The sequence below is a fragment of the Apiospora hydei genome (genome assembly GCF_038363865.1).
Source record: "Apiospora hydei strain CBS 114990 chromosome Unknown utg000003l_segment0_segment0, whole genome shotgun sequence".
NCBI classification, from domain to species: Eukaryota; Fungi; Ascomycota; class Sordariomycetes; order Amphisphaeriales; family Apiosporaceae; genus Apiospora; species Apiospora hydei.
The window spans coordinates 675734-692449 of NW_027117362.1; the positions used below are offsets into that span (position 1 = coordinate 675734).

The following is a 16716-nucleotide window of genomic DNA, read 5'->3' on the forward strand; positions in this document are numbered from 1 at the left end:
CGAAACTCGATCCTATTCTTATTGTCATGCCCATGCCGTCCGCTGTTTAAAGCTGCATACACTGTGCTGTCCTCGGTCTGCAGCACTGTCCGTGTGTCCCCTATGTATGCTGCCAACTGCTTGCTGCTGTTGCTGCTGCTGCTGCTGCCTCGGACCCCCAGCCAAGCCCAGCCCTTCGGTTTTGTTTTGACTTGAATCTGACAAGCAACAGCAGCAGGTCAGATGGCAGCTTGGTATCTTTGCTTCTTTCCATATTCGATTGCTTGATCCACACTCTCTTCCTCAGCAATAGCGGTCAGTTTGACAGTGAATATGTTGCATTCGGCTGGTATTCATCCTTAAAACAATTCCTTGATCCCGGGCTCCTCCTTAGGTTCTGTCACGAAAGCGAAAACGCATGTACAATTGATTAAAAAAAGCCGCCATCCACAAGCCACATCCTCTTTTTTTTTCTTTTTCTTTTTGACGCGGCCGGTCAAAGTTGCCTTCGCTCGCTCGCTCGCTTGCTGGGATAGGCTTGCTTGCCGGCTCGCTGCTTGCTATTTTTCGTCGCAATCTTGCCTCTGTCCTATCAGAGGGCGGCCCGTCGTCCCAATGCAGGCACCGGTCGGTCCTTCGAACGCCAGTCACCGGCCCAAGGACGCCCAGTGTGCAGCCCTAGACTTGAAGCACGACCAGTAGGTAGCTCTAGGGGGAAGACGTGGAAGAGGAAGAAAGCCCAGCGAGAGAGTGATGACGATATCCTGCTCCATCCGTAGGCCATGCCGAGTGGGGGCTTCGCACTATTTGGCCCAATTTACCTACCGGCTGCATCTCCGGGACCAGGCACGCCAGAAAGACTTTTATTTCTTCTTTCGTTCTGCTCGGTTCTCCTATGCCCATGCACGCATGCCCCCTGCTTTTGCTGCTGCTGCTTACTATCGCTCCCAGCCTCCTAACCTGTCTCGGGTTAGTCCCATATCATGCATTGCACGTTTAAACGAAAGAACAGCATTTCAAGGCCAAGTCGAGCCTGGCAATTCGACAATAAAAGTCCGAATGCCACTATCTAGCCGGCTCTACCGGCCTTAGCATCACTGCCAGCACTTCGTGTAGGCTGTATTTAGTATTAGCAGCCAGCAGCAAAGCAGCCGCAGTCCACTTTCTGCCACTCTCGTTCCAAGTCCACTTCCGATGCTAAGGCCAGTGCCTATTGATTGAAAGCCCTTGAAGCTTTCACCACAGTGGTGATCGGTAAGGAAATGGCTGATTGCGGCGGAACCTATGCAACCTTCCGTCGGCCTGTGCTGGCTCGCTCTTCTCCAGAGTTCGAGATGGGTTTCAAATTAGAGACTCCTCCCCCACTACCGCCCACTCAGGTCAATCACTTTTTTCTCCCAAATCCCAAATTCCTACGAAGAACGCTTGTGCTTGACGCCCGTCACCCGTCGAGCCGTGAACTGTCAAGCTTTCGACCCCTGGCGCTCAGAACCTGGCTGCCTGGTCAGGGAGCGAAACCCAATTTGATCAACCGCAATGTGAGCACCTAGACCGTCCCGATATTCAAAGGGGGCGGCCTTCTTTTCTGTTTCGACCGGTGGGATTGGATGATAATGTGCGTAGAATAATCCGATCGTATTAGTGGTAGATCTGATCGCCCCAAGCGTGTTTTATGCAATGCATTCAAGATCGGATATACAGTACGCCACGTACGTATGCATGTGTGTAATTACATGCTAATAAAGGAAAATGCTGATGTGCATTGCATGAGTCGTCGGAGACACTGATGTGCCTTGTGTGCGCAAACCCCCAGGTGGACGACTCCGACTGGAGGTCCTCTCGTTGGAAACAAAACGTCGCCGTCACCACTTTTTCCCATCCTGATTCCTGAGCAATGCTTGTTGCCGTCGGAAGGAAGCGTGTTCGGCTCTGGAGAGGTGTTAGGTATTATTAGGCGTTACCGGCAACCAGCTTCGAAAGGGACGACGGTCTCAGCCGAAACCTTGCTCGAGCGTCGTGGCGATGCTACAAATAGATCGTCTCTTTATTGAAGCTTATTCGCGTCGCCAACTTTATCATTTTTTTACCTCTGATACGTGTGTGGTGTTCAAGGGACAGACAGGTACAGCTATCTTACATACGCGTACATGTCGTCCTACCTCCCAGGCGGTCGAAGCGCTTTCACCAGGCAGGCGGATTCAGCTATCCCTCATGCAATGCCATCATGACGTCCTGTTGCCCTACCACACACCTGACACATACTGCTGCATGTAGAAGGACATCCCAAGAGGAATATATGGGCATACATACATATGTAATAAAAATGATGTAAAAGATGCACGTCATTATAAAAGGGTCCTTGCCAATGCGATCGGCAAGGCTGCCTCCTCCCGGCACTCTTCAAGTCTCGAGGAATTGTTTTACGAGTGTAAGCCCACTTATCCCGGGTTTCGCAGCAGGCGGGCGCGGGCGGGCGGGCCGCGGATCATGGGGATCGTCTTTTTCGCAGATGGGAACTTGCGTGGCGCCTTGCGGACTAAAAACGCCTTATAATGATGATCTTCTGCGGCGTTCTGCAATGACGTGCCCGCGGGAAGACCCAGTAATGTAGGGCCGGCCGCGTTCCAGTGAGCTGCCGGGTCGTATGCCACGTGTAAGTCATTGTCACTATGTGGCGGCGTCTGCCTACGTTGAAGTTGGCACGAACGAGATACTTTACAGTAGATATGGCATCTCTCATATTATCAAATCCTGGTCGGTGGAGCGGAAGGCTACGTTTGCAAAGGAAACATAGATATGATCGAGTGCCCGAAGTGTCACTGAGGTAGAAGTTAACCCGGCCATTTTGAAAGGGCTCTCTAGACGATTGGTCTCTTTTGCACTGTTATCGTGAGATAGGTAGGACGTGGTACACAAACAGCATACTAGCAAGATGAAGTTAATAGGGGCAAACCAAAGCGCTCATTTTCGGCACGAGGCTGTTGGGAGGATCACCGAATGAGTTTCTCACGTGTGACTTTTCTGCAAGGAATCTATGTTATGCATATGACATGTTATCAGCTGACAGAACCGAAGCCTAGGCATTGGTACGTCAAGTAGCAGGTTGGTAAAGGTAGGCTTCGTATGTCATGATTCTTAGAACGATGGCATACGTATCTCGACCACGGATACTTGGTGTTTCCGATGACAGTCACGGCTTTCATTCAGAAGCAACAACCAGTAGTCGGGCTAAGAGGATCACGTAAGTATTCAAAACAGTGGTACATTGGGTTGTTGATCATTACTATTATACCAGTCTATAAGCCCAGTTTATTTCTATCCCTACACATACTATAGAAATGGCCCCTGTATATCAGAAAGGTAGTCCTGCTCGCGGACACCGTCACTCTTGACCACGATTTCATCGCTCTTGGCCACAACTTCATCGTCAATCATAGCAAGCGACCCCATCTTCTCCGTCACCGCTGCCAGCTCTTCCTCATCCTCCTTCCCAGTCTGCGAAGTAGCGTGCTCTCCAGCCGACGCCACGTCCGCATCGGAGGGGGATGAGGAGAGAGGGGAGGACCACGACCTGCGGCCACTGAACAGGACGAAGCCGATGCCCGTATTCGTGTCCGCAAACGCCCGAACCATCTTCCGGGCAAAGACGCCCCCGTCTCGGATCGGCGTCCTCACCGACACCAGCCGCAGGTGCGGAAACCGCGCCCTATCACAGGCAGCGAGTAAGGGGCGAAGGAGGGCTTGCTCGAGCACCGCGTCTGCTGCGTCATCGCAATGATCACCGTGATGTTCTTTCGCCAGGGAGTAATCATTGAAAATGTGCAGCTTCCGTAGCGAGGCGCATGGGAGGAGGCTCTCTATCCTCTTGGGCCTGCCCACAGCGCGCCCGGTCCCGGAAGGCTGCGCGAATAATGTCGACAAGTCGACGTATAACGTTTCCAGTCTCTTCAGCTGCGGCAGGCAGGCAAGAGGGACCGCGGGTTCCATGTCGCGGCTCGGCCACCAGTCCTCGGACATGGCATGCAGCTCCCGCAGGGTACCAGCACAGCTCGTGAGGGCCATCTCGATCCACAATCCATTCTGGGCAGTGAGCTGAAAGGAGAGGGACTCGAGCTTGGGGCAGCTCCGGCACAGATAGTACAGGTCCCTGCCATTATTGGCGCGCGATCTGGGACGTATGACTGATAGGCGCGTGATGGGAAGGCGAAGGGGCGTTGCGCTGTCCAAGCTGGCCGGTCGCGGATGCAGACTCCGGCCCATGCTGACTGTTCTCAGGCTGGGGACGACGCGGAGCAGTGCGTGGCCGAGGTTGCTGCAACTTTTGTCGTTTACGGTCGGGTTCAGCTCTAATGTATGCAGCTTTGAAAGAACCCCTTGCCGGCTCAAGAGAGGATCGGCCATGGCATTCAACAGATTCCGCTGGAGCTCTTCTTCATCTCCGGAATGACTTCGAAGCCAAGTGGAAACGAAAGACAGGCGCTCGAGATTTATAAGAAGGCACAACAATACTCCGACGACAGCGTGCTCGGAAGGGAACTCCGGGTCTGCCTTGTTTCCCTTTGAATACGGGCACCATATCGACCACGGTTCATATTGAGGATTCCATGGGACATTCTGGATGCCACCGAAAAGTTTGAAAACACGAGAATCCAAGCCAATGCCCTGGTGGCCGCGCCTGATATCCTTCCATCGACTGCAATGATTGGTGACTCGATCATTCTTGTGGCATTGAGCCATGCTATCCACGAATATGAGATATTTGACATGAGCGCGAAGCGTACTGTGTTTGACGAGTGTTCGGAGGAACAGCAACAGACTTCCCATGTTCCCAATGGCCACATTTCGATATAGAACATGTGTAGCTAATACACGCATGAGCCGAGAGACTCTGCATATATTCAGGAGCGTGGAAACAGCACCTTTTCGCCGGCTCCAGAAGGCTTCGAGCCGGTCCTTGGTCTGGAGCCCGGCACCCGTTAGCACCGTTGGGATTTCATGGAGATCATAGGCGAGAACGGGTTGGGTATCTAGAGTAAGATGGTTCAAAATGTCACCCAGGACCTCATTGGGAAAGTCCAGAAGACTGATCGGTGCGCTTGAAGTCATGTTGGATGCACACAGCTGGTATAGGGGTGAGTCGCAGCTCCCAGTGGCATGCAGCCATGGCTCCGGTCGGCAACGCACATCATGGATAATATGCAATCATCTCGCTTCGAGTACATGAAGAAATCAGACACCGGATTAGGATATATATTACAAAGAATGGGACAGGGAAGTTGATCGCGAGTGTTGGTTGGATCATGTCTATTGAGTGCCTCTAAACATGTGCAATCATAACAGGCATGCCTTAAGTAACATGCATCTGGTGTATGGCAACAAAGGCTGTAGAATGCATGTCTACAGAAGTGAATCATCCCTCCTTCAACGTTACTCAAGTAAACAGTCATTAGCAATCAATTGCCAAACAGATTCCTGCCATCAGTTTGATGGCAAATAACTGCAGTCGAAGGTTGGGAGCCAGTTGCAATGGGTTTGGCGAGCAGCCGGCTAAACTCCGGCTAAACTTATGGGGTAGGTAATAGGGTCTAATAACAGCCCTTTTCTATCGGAGGGTCATGGTATGAAGAATCTGTCTCTTGCCTTTTACCAGAAACAGCCACGTACCAGGCCACGACCTCCATTCTCTAATCTTTGGAACCTTCTCTCTACATTGTAGATCGACTTTTCTTTTGATTTTTGATTCCCTTTTTGACCTTTTGCTTTTTCTTTGAAGGTCACTGGCGGTGTCTATGGCCGTTCAAAGAGGCTGCTTTTGGAGGAGTTCGAACTGTCGACCTTTGCAGCCACCCCAATCTCCTGCAGGTACCGCCTGGCCCAAACTGATGTCGGCAGTCCGCGATAACATCAACAAGACTTCATGCATGTTTCTCTTCTGTTCTCGCCCGCAATGCTATTTGATACTCCTTTCGATAAATTCTTTATTCGTATCCTGCCTGTAGTAACAATGCCGCATGCCAGGTAGCTTACGCGGCCATGGCCAGAGAAGATTGCTCATCGACTTCGGCTCGACCCTTTCCCATGGAACATCTACGAGGAAAGTATCAGGTCGCGTCTTCTCGAGGTATGTTTAATTGCATTGGCCCGAAAAGAAGACCGACGAGAGCATCGTGTCCAGGTCCGAATGCAACCTGAATACATCTTTATCGTTCTTCCCGTGTTTGGCCTTGCTGAGAGTGTCCATCTTTCCAAGGCTGCCGATCACTGGCATTTGCGGAAAGGGGTATTCCGGTGATGGAATGGAGGAATCTTTGATATCCTCTCGGTATACGGTTCACCCAACTGCAAGAGATCACTATCTTGAACCCTGCCTCGGAAGGCCTCTTGGTATTATGTATGCCCTGGGTGTAGATGGCGCAACTCGCCGGAGCAACTTCCTGGTACGCTGGCACCATTGCTCCGGGTTGCTTACTACTCTGTTGACGCGCAAAGCTATCCCGGAGACATGGGTGGCGCTGACACGAACCTCGAACCACCCCGCATGGAGTCTCCAAGGGAAGAATGCTACAGGTAAGACCGTGGCTCTTCACACTCAATAATTGCCTTGCGCGTTGGATATTTTGTTCCACCACAGCCAGGGAGCATTGAATAAGTCTATCTTACAGCAGCCTAGGTGGGAGTCATCTCCCCAGCTGTCTCAAGTCCAACCAGCATGGCTGCACCCTATGGGAAGATGTCAAGGCGCGGCCCAATATAGCTGCGTACCTTGCCAGCGAGAGAAGGCAGAAATACCAGGACTGGGGCATATACCGGCACTATCCGGATAACGATATAGTTTCCGAGTGATCACTAAATCTGCCTGATCAATAACAGGGGTGTCATAAACCGTGATTCGCATTATGCTTATCTACTTAAAGTACATAGTGAACAGCGTCGAGTATACAGATCAATGATGGGCCCCGCAAACGATGTTCTTGTCGGGGCGTTTTGGGCAAAAAGTGCAGCCTGTTTAGTGGAATCTTGGTTGGATGCACAGCCCACCTTGGCCAACCTAGCACCACGCTTTTTTGCTGCGTCATCGCGGGGCAGACACAAACACAAGGCGGGCGGGCGCCTCGAATGTTCAGCCTGCGCAAGAGGGACAATCAGTCACTTTAGGTAGCAACTGACCAAGAAATAGACAAAATCCATTGATACACTACCCTCTCTTTCTCTCCGACTTGTTACTGGTGCTTCGCACGACTTCGCTGATCATTCCACCACCTTGCATTCATTTTCACCCCTCGAGATACCCGCCCATCATGACCACGTACCAAAGCACACCACTGTTCGGCGGCGCATTGGTCAGCGACCTGCCCTCCAACTTCGCCGATGTCAGGTAAGGAGCCCGCCCTCCTCTGCCCCTCCTCCGCCCCCCTCTCCTCTGTGCGCTCCAACAGCCTTGCGACATTATTACCTTCTAGCTTCTGTACTTCCAGATCAGCTGGGGAACGACGGCGCAAGAGAATAAATAAATAATGGAGGAAATCGGACTACCAGCATAAGGCTAACGCGCGATTGCGCCCAACACACAGCAAGTTGCGCCAAGTGCCCGACAACCAGGAAGTCTGGATCGACCGCGACGGCTTCACCAGTCTCGTCTTCGAGATCGACGAGCGCGTCGGCGAGAAGGGCAATGGCCCCGAGATCGACGGCCGCGCCATGACGACGCACCTCGAAGAGATTGTCGGCGACGACATCGACCGCACCAAGGTCTGGAACACGACCCCGACCCTCTTCTCCAAGCTCGAGTACGTTTCTCCGTCTTTTGCCAATACTCTTCGTCTCCCCTCCGTATCTATGGCGTCTCGCTCAGTACTGTACTGTTCTTTGCCTACAACTCCTTGCTGACCACCAACCCCCTCAACAGTGAAGAGATTCCCGCCTACACCCTGATCGCGACCATCTCCCCCAAGCAGGTACCCGCCGCCGGCTCCGGCTCCTCCGGCGAGAAGGCCTCGCCCGACTTCACCGCCATCATCCTGACGCTGGTGCGCCTCGAGCGCGAGAAGACGGACCTGCTCATCACCATCAACGTGCCCCACATCCGCGGCGAGTACGACGAGGAGGACGTCGACCTCGAGCTCGGCCGCCAGGGCAAGCTCATCGGCGACGCCGTCGACTACGCCGCGCGCATCTGGGAGACGTTCAAGGTGAAGGACTGGAACCTGTTTAACGAGGTTTAGAGGGCACGCGATGCGTGAGGAATAACGAGAGCAATGCGATGACATGGGCGACGTGAAATCTCGATGAAAGTCACCACATAAGAAGGGGGCGGCGATTTGGGAACCCTCGAGTCAGGGCTGGACAAGGAGTTTGGGAGGAAGATATGGGCTGGGAACGATACCTAAGGGTCATCTCGCTGGCGTAGGACGGATCACGCCATTTTCAGAAGAAATGCGCCTATGTGCCTGGATATTGTCGAAGGCAGGCTCTACTGGGACCATGACGAGATTACGAATACCACAGGGCACACTGTGTCCCTGTAATGAATCAAACAAATTTTCTCTCGAGATAAGAAACTGGCCTTCCGTAATGTGCACTCGAGACTACTGCTTCCTTGAGTGCGTTTCTTCCGTACGCAACCCTCGTGCTTTGAACTTCAATCTAGACCTACGTATGAATGATGCTTGGGCAAAGACACGACTTATTCAGCCTCGATCGAAGAAATGAACCGGCGTGGTTTCATTGGCTATATCAGCATTCAATAAGCCGTTCCGTTGGCGCTGGCGACTGGGCTTGCTAGCCTTTTGGCGGCCGTGAATGTTCAGTGATATGGGAGACTCGTAGGTGCAAATCCAAGCTGCATCGAAAATGGATATCGTACAACATCCAACTCCCCGACAAAGCATTGAATTTACCTCGCTCGGTATGGATGGATTCTTTACCAAAGAGGAAGTCACCTAGGCCATCGTGGTCCTTTGGCTCGCCGCGGTTCAATATCCACGCAATCAACGTACCTGTTCTGACCGGTGCCTCTTCATTCACCATTCCCGACGAACATCAAATACGAACCGGGGTTCTTATTTCACCAAAGACATTGCCGTCAAATTTATCTCTTCAGCTCCAAACAGACGCAACTGAGACCGCAGCTTCTTACTCTCAAGGGAAGCAGACCACGATGCAGCCATGACCAAGCAATCTCAACACCTTTCTCCTTGAAACTCAACGACTTCAACCACACCATTTCTTATAACCATTTTCTCAGGTAGGCTGTCATGAATGTTGCTTTGCATTTGCATGTTGTGAGGACTTTTGTAACTAATCAATGCAGAGTCTCCTTCACCATGGCGGATCAAACCCAGGCCCAAGACCGAGCAGTCGCTCTCACGGGCTGGCGTGTCAAGATCCCTCCGCCATTCTCGAGTCCGGCTCCGATCACGATTGTTGCACGCGAGAGATGCCAAACCTTATGGAACAATTTCGTCGAGGACGGCAGCAGCACTTCGAATCCACGGGCCTGGCGTTCGGCTGCCACGGCGCTGACTGGAGAGGAGACAGGCGCCCTTTCAAGTGACGAAGCTACACGGTCCTACAAGCTCATTGGATTTGTCTACCCCAGATTGGATATTGATATCGCCAATAAGGAACCAGATAATATGGACAATACCACAATCATCAGCAACAACAGCAACAACAAGAGTGAGAGGCCGTCCATTCCGGCCGAGCTGGGACTGGTAGTAGCTGCCTTGGATGACATTCGGAAGACTTGGTGCCAGGTCTACCTGCTGCTGGATATGAAAAATGGGCTTTGCACGCCATACGGATGCGACCCGAGAGTCGTGTTCTATCTGCCGCGGTTTCGAGTCAACATTGACGAAACATCACTTCCCCGGAGAGACAATCAGAAAGCCGGAAGTCGCCTCTGGGACATTTTTTTGTCTTATGACGATTCCGACTCCGACTCCGATGATTATGATTATGATGAAAACGGAATTGAGGTAATACGTGGCTGTTCTAGAAGGGACAGTAACGAAAAGTCGCCACTACTCGTGCGAGTTGAAGAGATACCATATGGAGATGTGCCTCTCTCCGTGGGCGTTGAAAAACCGACATCCAAGGCCAAGGTTGTCCACTTCGACGACAATGAAAGTTCATCAGATGAAGGGATGTCCATCCCCAACACGATGGACATTGACGAATCGTCAGATGAAGAGTCATCTCTCTTTGTCAGTTCCGGAGAGTCAGCAGACGAAGAAGAAGAGCTCATGGAACTTGTCAGAGACCCATCAGAAGAAGCACAGGTGCAGACACCGAACCCAAACGACATGGGCGACTCCGACACTAGCCCAGCATCCATTCCCAGCTTCACAGACCAGCTGTGCCGGATGACCGCCCTGTGTAAGACCACCGAAGAGATCCAGTCAATTGACCGGACCCTTCGTCTGGAATTAGTTTGGAACCTACCGCAAGCAGCTCAGGAAAGGTCCGCCATGCGAAAATTCGTCGACCTCAGCAAAGATTGGGAAAGAAACGACAGCCATGCCTTCTGTGTCGAGATGTCGGCATGCGGTCAGCTGGAGAAGGCACCACGCATGAGCGAGGTAACGAGAATACGCATTGCACTGGCCGCCCTGAAGGCTGACCTAGGCTACGAGTGGTTGGGCCGGTTCTTCAAGTTCACGACGGTCTTACTCAAAGACGAGCAGAAGAAGCCCATTCCCCAGGACACGGTCAATTATGCGGTGCTCAAATCCCTAGAGCTAGTAGCAACATTGACGCAAGGCATCTGATCGCCGACAAAGGCTTGAAGGATATCACGAAAGCCACAGAGTTGCAAAGCGCTTAGCGGGAGGATATGTTGATGGTGGTGATTGATATCAAATGGCCACAAATCTGGAGTGAAACTTAGCGCAAGGCATGCGGAGACGCCTGCGATAAGAACATGGTTTCACATAATCAATTCGTAACCTAAAGATATATACCAGTTAAAAAGCCCTCCAAAAACTTCTAGCACGCGGTAATGAGAACGAATTGCCCCGAACATTGAAGTAGAGAAGTTGGACTTTCGCGGGTGGTAGTCCAGTCAGGAGAGAGCTCCGGTCCCAATCCTGCAACCACTATTTGACAAACAGCAGCTTGCGCCCCACATTAACTTTTTTTCTCCAGCTTCATCCAAACTCTCATCCAAAAACTCACATATCACTTGCAACTTCACATCACTCACCATAATACATTACACCACAACGCCACCCAAGCAAGTCCCCGACAACTTTTTAGACCAAGAAAAACAAAGTAAACACACATCAAAAATGGCCCCCAAAGACGAGACCTCGGAGTTCACCTCCTTCTACCTCCAGCAGTCCACCAAGGAGCTGGCCGAGGACCTGGACAAGGCCCGCACCGCCGACGACTTCAAGGGCGACGCCCTGCCCATGCTCATCAAGGCCCTGCAGCAGGGCACCACCCTCTTCACGCCCGCGGAGCAGAAGCGCATCGCGCCACCCTTGGCCAAGGAGGGCGACGCGAAGAAGGCGAAGACGAGCGCGGAGTCTGATGATGATGAGGATGAGGACGACTCGGACGCTACTAGCAGCAGTGGCGGTTCGTCCACTAGCAGTAGCGGTAGTGATGACGAGGAGGATGATGACGAAGAAGCGGAGGGAGGTGATGCGAAGACTAGCAGCGACAGCAGTAGTGAAGACAGCAGTAGCAGCGATGAGGACTGAGCGCTGTTTTTCGAGGATCCGGAACGAAGGTGGCTACCTACATGATCATTGCAAGCCGGCCAGCAAAGCCGCCCACTTCGCTGAGCGAGACTTTCACATCAACAAATCCGGAAGACGCAAGCAAATCGTCACAATCATGTCTGTCAAGTCATGACGCCACAGGCCTCATTCACCGCTGCAACTCTGGGGTGGCCATGCTCGGAACAACCCGAAGTTTTCAATCAGTTAAGCACTCCCGGAGGAACCTCAAGTATTCTCTTCTAGGCTGGCTAGTGAGGGCAGTGCAGGGTTATAAGGGAAGCATTTCCGTCTTCTCCGCGGGAAGACCAGCAGAAGCAAGCCTTGCAGGGAAAGAAAGCTAGCCCAGCATGCTGTTAGCTATTCTTCCACCCAGCAGGCTTGTCGACAGGATGTAGGACAGGGTCTACATTCTTTGGGGAATCTGCAATTTCCTTCCGACCGAGGCTGCTGATGGGGAGGGGGGAAGACGGCCGAGGAGGATGTGGTATGCAGTTGAAGGACACACCCAAGGCACAGGTCGGGCTGACCTCCGTATGCGCGCGGAGAGTGGAGCTAGGGGTTATATGTGGTGTTTACGAATGCGTCTTGAAGACTCATGAACCGCCTTATGGGGGTTGATGCCTCTTCAAATGTTGAATATAACAAATCATGGGAAGACAACTCTAAAAAGTAATTTTTCTCATATCCTACTTCATATTTAACAATGGCCTAGGAATACCAAAGGGCATTGCTGCAACTTCGCTTCTATTCTTACTAGACATCTCAAGACAGAGCAATCGACCGTCAACTTCTAACCGTTCAGTACATCGATAGCACCATCCCGACCAATCCAAGGTAACATTGACTAGGTAGGTAGTTTTTGCTTGCTCGGACAATTTCTGTCGCGCCATCTAGTTTCCCACCCTGCTAACAACAAGTAGCAGGACCTTGATCGCAACCAGCTAGAGTGATGATGACCTTTTACGACGAGGTCATCCACCTGCTTCTCAATGTCTCGGTCTGGTGGTTCCTCTTCCAATATTTGAGCTTCGAGTATTTGGTCTTGCTGGAGCAGAGGATCTTGTTGCCGGAGTTCGAGATCTTGGAGGCCAAGTTACGTTTGCAGCAGGAGCGCCTTTCGAGGAGATCACTAGGGGCAACAGAGATGCCCTCGAGATACAGTTCGGAGGATAGAACGGCACGGCCACGGTTGCGAAGGAGAATCACGGTGTGAAGACTATCCCATCTCGAGGGAAACCACGGGCGTAGAGAACGGTGTGGAGCATAGACTCGTACAACAACATTAAAAATGGCCCATCTGCCCTGAGAGGATGCCCATCTTGAACAAGCAAGTAACATATCACAATCATGCAGTGTGGGCTTAGTCATGGGTTGTGTGATAGCACACCAATCATCACTGTCATGTTCATCGCCACAAATAACTCGTATCTAAACTTGAGGCAACAATCGGGCCCTTGGAATAAGAAGAGCCCGCACATGATTTCTGCCAATCTTGCCAAATGGCAAGATGCGTTCGTTCGCTTTCGTTCGCTTCCTCTGGCGCAAAGAACAGTTTGCAGTCCAGTATTGTTGAACCAAATCAACCCAGCGAGCGAATGATGTAGAAGAGGAGGTAAGCCTTGGCACTCAGGACCTCGGACTTCGTGGCCAACTCTACGCGATGATCGTTGAATGCGAACCACTGGAAGGGTTGTTAACAAAAACTGGTCGATCAGAAAACGTCACTGTACTGAGGACTTACCTGATCTCCAACACGACAATACGATACGTAATGACCTAATAACCATTAGCTCAGGGTGCTTGTTAATATTGAGTGCGGCTCAACCATACCTGTGTCAATCTCTCCTACATGGACCACTACACTCATCAGGTCGTACGTACAAGACCGCCCGAGCTCGATAGTCTCTCGGATGTCGGCCGACCTGCCCCGTGTGGTATATGGTAGCATGTTGAGCGTCAGGGGGAAGTGCACGGGTGTGTCGATCTTCGCAGCCGACTTGTCCCGGCTCCCCTTGCTTGAACTCGAATCTCTGCAAACGACCAGTCAATATACACATCAACCCATGATACCAAGCTGGCATAATCGAGTCTCACCTTTAGCTGTATCGACAGCACGTTGGGCAGCAGTTTGATGCTGTTATCTCTCCGTGCCTGCTGCATCGACTCGCAGTTTCTACACCGGTATTCGCACTTGTCCGACTTGATGTATTCCTCGTCGAGACACTCTTGCAAGGACAGGGAGACGCCCTTGCTCGCCTTCTTGCCACGCTTCTGAGCCAGGGTATCTAAGCCTAGACTCAAGTCCAGGAACGACTCTACTGCGTTAGTAACGCCACCACAGTTCTGGCAAGTCGTTGATCTCTGGAGCTTTCCGTAGAATGACTGGTGGATGACGCAGTCGCAGCTGTGTTCACTGCCATTCTCAGGCTTCTCCCCATCACCGTTCCGCTCATGGAGCTCCTCGGCCAGGAACTGGAAGAACTCATGGGCATCTTGCTCCTTGGTAGTCACCAGGTTCTCGAAGGCCTTCTTCTCACTTATCCAGAAGCCAGAGAGTATGCTGGACGCTGTGTAACCGTTAGTGTTCTCCAGGGCATAGAACTCCTGGAACATATCGTCCATGGCGCAGCTTAGGCAGTAGGACTGGCCGCAACTGCCATTGGGATGTCCGTCGCCGAGATAGAAGTTTCTCAGCAACGGGTTGTGCAAGAAACTCTGAAGCACAACATTCTGGTAGCACGTAGCACCGGCGTTGTAGATTCCCCGCAAGCCATCTGCTTTGCAGGAAGCAGGTGCGGTGTTGGTGGAGATATATCTAGGATCGTCCTTAACAGAATCTGAGAACAGCTCCTCGTGTTTCCGTTTGCGACCTATGCGCGTCAGCACCAGCCAGAAGGTAGTATGTGGGCCAACGAGCCGCCAAACTGGCGTCGCAAACGACCAAAGAAGATATATGAAGCCCCACGGGCGTGGTATACTTACTCGAGAATGAGCCAGTTCCTATCTTGCGCACCCTCAGCTCTTCGAGAGTGGGATCCCAGACGAAGTCCTCGCAGAACTGGCAGTAGAGGGAGCCACTTCGCGAATCAACGTAGAACCGATGGCTCTTCTTGTTGCCGTGTTTTACGCGGTCCTCCTCGGATACGATGGTCGAGCATTGCAGGCAGAGGTAATTGGACGTGAGGGATGTCGTGACCACGTTGTCTGGGCTTTTGGACGTCTGGGGGATGATGGGCGTGTTGTCGAATATGACCCGCAGGAGCATCTTGTAGTATTGGATGGAGCTGTTCATCACATCCACGCTATTGGAAAACAATAATTGAACATGTTCTAGACACTCTGTCAGCACTTCCTGTTCTCCTCCGAACCTCGAGAGCGTTGGTACCAACCGCAGCCGAACATGGGTATGCCGGGCGCCGCCGCCTTGATCTTAACATTCTTGGGAGACGCCGGGGTGGCTGGCCGAGCCGCCATCTTGATGGATGGCGCTCAGGACCTTGGTATATGTTTTTTTGGGAGGGGGGTATTGGAATATGGTATGGTAACAGAGGGCGTAATTCTGCAAGCGCGCCGTCGTCGGATGGGAGACAAAAAGGTTTCGTTGTTGGCGGCAGGAGCGACGTTCGGGATCGGGGTGGTCCTGCGAAATCGACCGTCAAGTTGCGACACTGGGCACAGCACGGACTGCTTTCGGCGGCTTCGCAGGTTGGATTGGAATGCGAGTATGGTATGGTATTGGTGACCAAGTGTGTTGAAAGGTCTATGGAGGTGTGCAATCCATGCCAATGAAGGCCCGGAGCGACGAGAGGCCGTGTATTGTTCGGTGGCGATTGTCGCGCGCGATTGAATCAGGAGTGATGCGACTTTGGGTGCAAACGGAGAGAGCTCCCTAACTACGGAGATTGATTGTACTTTGGTCAGCACCAGGCAGGTCGCGAATTGAACTCGGCGCCCACGCAACAACAGTGGGTGTCAGGTGGCTAAGTAGGATGCAATTACGGAACTGTCATGGCAAAGACAGGAAGAATACAGCTTCGATCAGAACAATGCTCCCAGCAGACAAGAATTACCTGAGCTGGTCGCAATAATTGCGCGTCATGGCCATGCAGGCAGCGTTCAATTGGCGATGTTTCGTCAGAAGCTGGAAATTCCCTTATCTACACCTGATTCACTGCCTTATCTGGACGCTAGGCGGATGATGCAAGGGTCCATCCCGTAATTCCTAGGGGCATTAGCCGTGCCGGCCCCCAATACCCCATCCCCTGAACCGATCAGTTTATTAATAAACATCCCCAACGACCCCAAAGATCGAGTATCCGTGATGGCTTTTCGCTAAGATCTGGGAGATGCCGCTTCACAGTGAAAGAAGATACAGAGGATACGTCCATCCTTACTCCAACAACGTCTTAGTGCCCTAAATCAATGCTGCAAACCCTATGTAGGTAAGGTTATGTAGTTGGGTGACTTGGTTGGTATGCACACTGGAAGCAGCAGCTGCCGAATAAGCATTGTCAAAACCATCCCAACATGGTAAGATCAAAGGGTCGTCAGCAAGACCAACGGCAGCCTACCACTGTAGAGGCTTTTCAACGACCATGTACTACAAAGAATTTGGCCGTACTTTTGAAATTGACTGATGAAGCAAATGAAGGGTAAAAAGACCACGGAAGAAAAAAAGAAACTTGATCTCCGATGCGGGGAATCGAACCCCGGGCATGACGGATCTTCATGAGAGCGTCATATGTTAGCCACTACACCACATCGGACTTGGGTTCGTTGATTCCTCAGCGGTGAATGCAAATGCTGTCATTTTGCTATGTATTCGCGAGTCTTCTCGATGACTTTCGTTCTACTCTTTAAAATGGTCACTGACGAGCACAGCGAGCCGTGTCTGCCCATAGAAAGGGGACCCAGACACCGGCCACATTGGTACGTATAAGCTCTTGGGGACATGTAAATCTACGATGAATTCACTTTATAGTCATTTGGCTTATTTGGACAAGGCAATATT

The 16716-nt window shown here is 51.8% G+C and overlaps 6 protein-coding genes across 6 annotated transcripts; 4 read left to right on the forward strand and 2 right to left on the reverse strand.

Moving 5' to 3' along the window:
- Window positions 1-3309: 3309 nt before the first annotated feature.
- PG997_002006 (uncharacterized protein) lies at window positions 3310-4380 on the reverse strand (the record flags this gene model as incomplete). Its single annotated transcript, XM_066806321.1, has 1 exon — window positions 3310-4380. The coding sequence occupies one exon, from the start codon at window positions 4378-4380 to the stop codon at window positions 3310-3312; it is 1071 nt and encodes a 356-aa protein (XP_066673617.1).
- Window positions 4381-7277: 2897 nt separating this feature from the next.
- Window positions 7278-8201, forward strand: PG997_002007 (Mog1p/PsbP-like protein; the record flags this gene model as incomplete). The annotated part of the gene is made up of 3 exons (XM_066806322.1): window positions 7278-7354; window positions 7551-7766; window positions 7886-8201. 3 exons carry the CDS (start codon window positions 7278-7280, stop codon window positions 8199-8201), a joined length of 609 nt encoding a protein of 202 aa, XP_066673618.1.
- A 1101-nt stretch (window positions 8202-9302) lies between these two features.
- Window positions 9303-10748, forward strand: PG997_002008 (uncharacterized protein; the record flags this gene model as incomplete). The annotated part of the gene is made up of 1 exon (XM_066806323.1): window positions 9303-10748. One exon carries the CDS (start codon window positions 9303-9305, stop codon window positions 10746-10748), a length of 1446 nt encoding a protein of 481 aa, XP_066673619.1.
- Window positions 10749-11267: 519 nt separating this feature from the next.
- Window positions 11268-11684, forward strand: PG997_002009 (Ribosome assembly protein 3; the record flags this gene model as incomplete). The annotated part of the gene is made up of 1 exon (XM_066806324.1): window positions 11268-11684. The coding sequence occupies one exon, from the start codon at window positions 11268-11270 to the stop codon at window positions 11682-11684; it is 417 nt and encodes a 138-aa protein (XP_066673620.1).
- Window positions 11685-12657: 973 nt separating this feature from the next.
- Window positions 12658-12878, forward strand: PG997_002010 (uncharacterized protein; the record flags this gene model as incomplete). The annotated part of the gene is given in 2 exon segments (XM_066806325.1): window positions 12658-12802; window positions 12814-12878. The coding sequence occupies 2 exon segments, from the start codon at window positions 12658-12660 to the stop codon at window positions 12876-12878; spliced, it is 210 nt and encodes a 69-aa protein (XP_066673621.1).
- A 406-nt stretch (window positions 12879-13284) lies between these two features.
- PG997_002011 (ubiquitin carboxyl-terminal hydrolase) lies at window positions 13285-15179 on the reverse strand (the record flags this gene model as incomplete). Its single annotated transcript, XM_066806326.1, has 6 exons — window positions 13285-13386; window positions 13447-13481; window positions 13587-13735; window positions 13816-14575; window positions 14688-15007; window positions 15091-15179. The coding sequence occupies 6 exons, from the start codon at window positions 15177-15179 to the stop codon at window positions 13285-13287; spliced, it is 1455 nt and encodes a 484-aa protein (XP_066673622.1).
- Between the last annotated feature and the right edge of the window lie 1537 nt (window positions 15180-16716).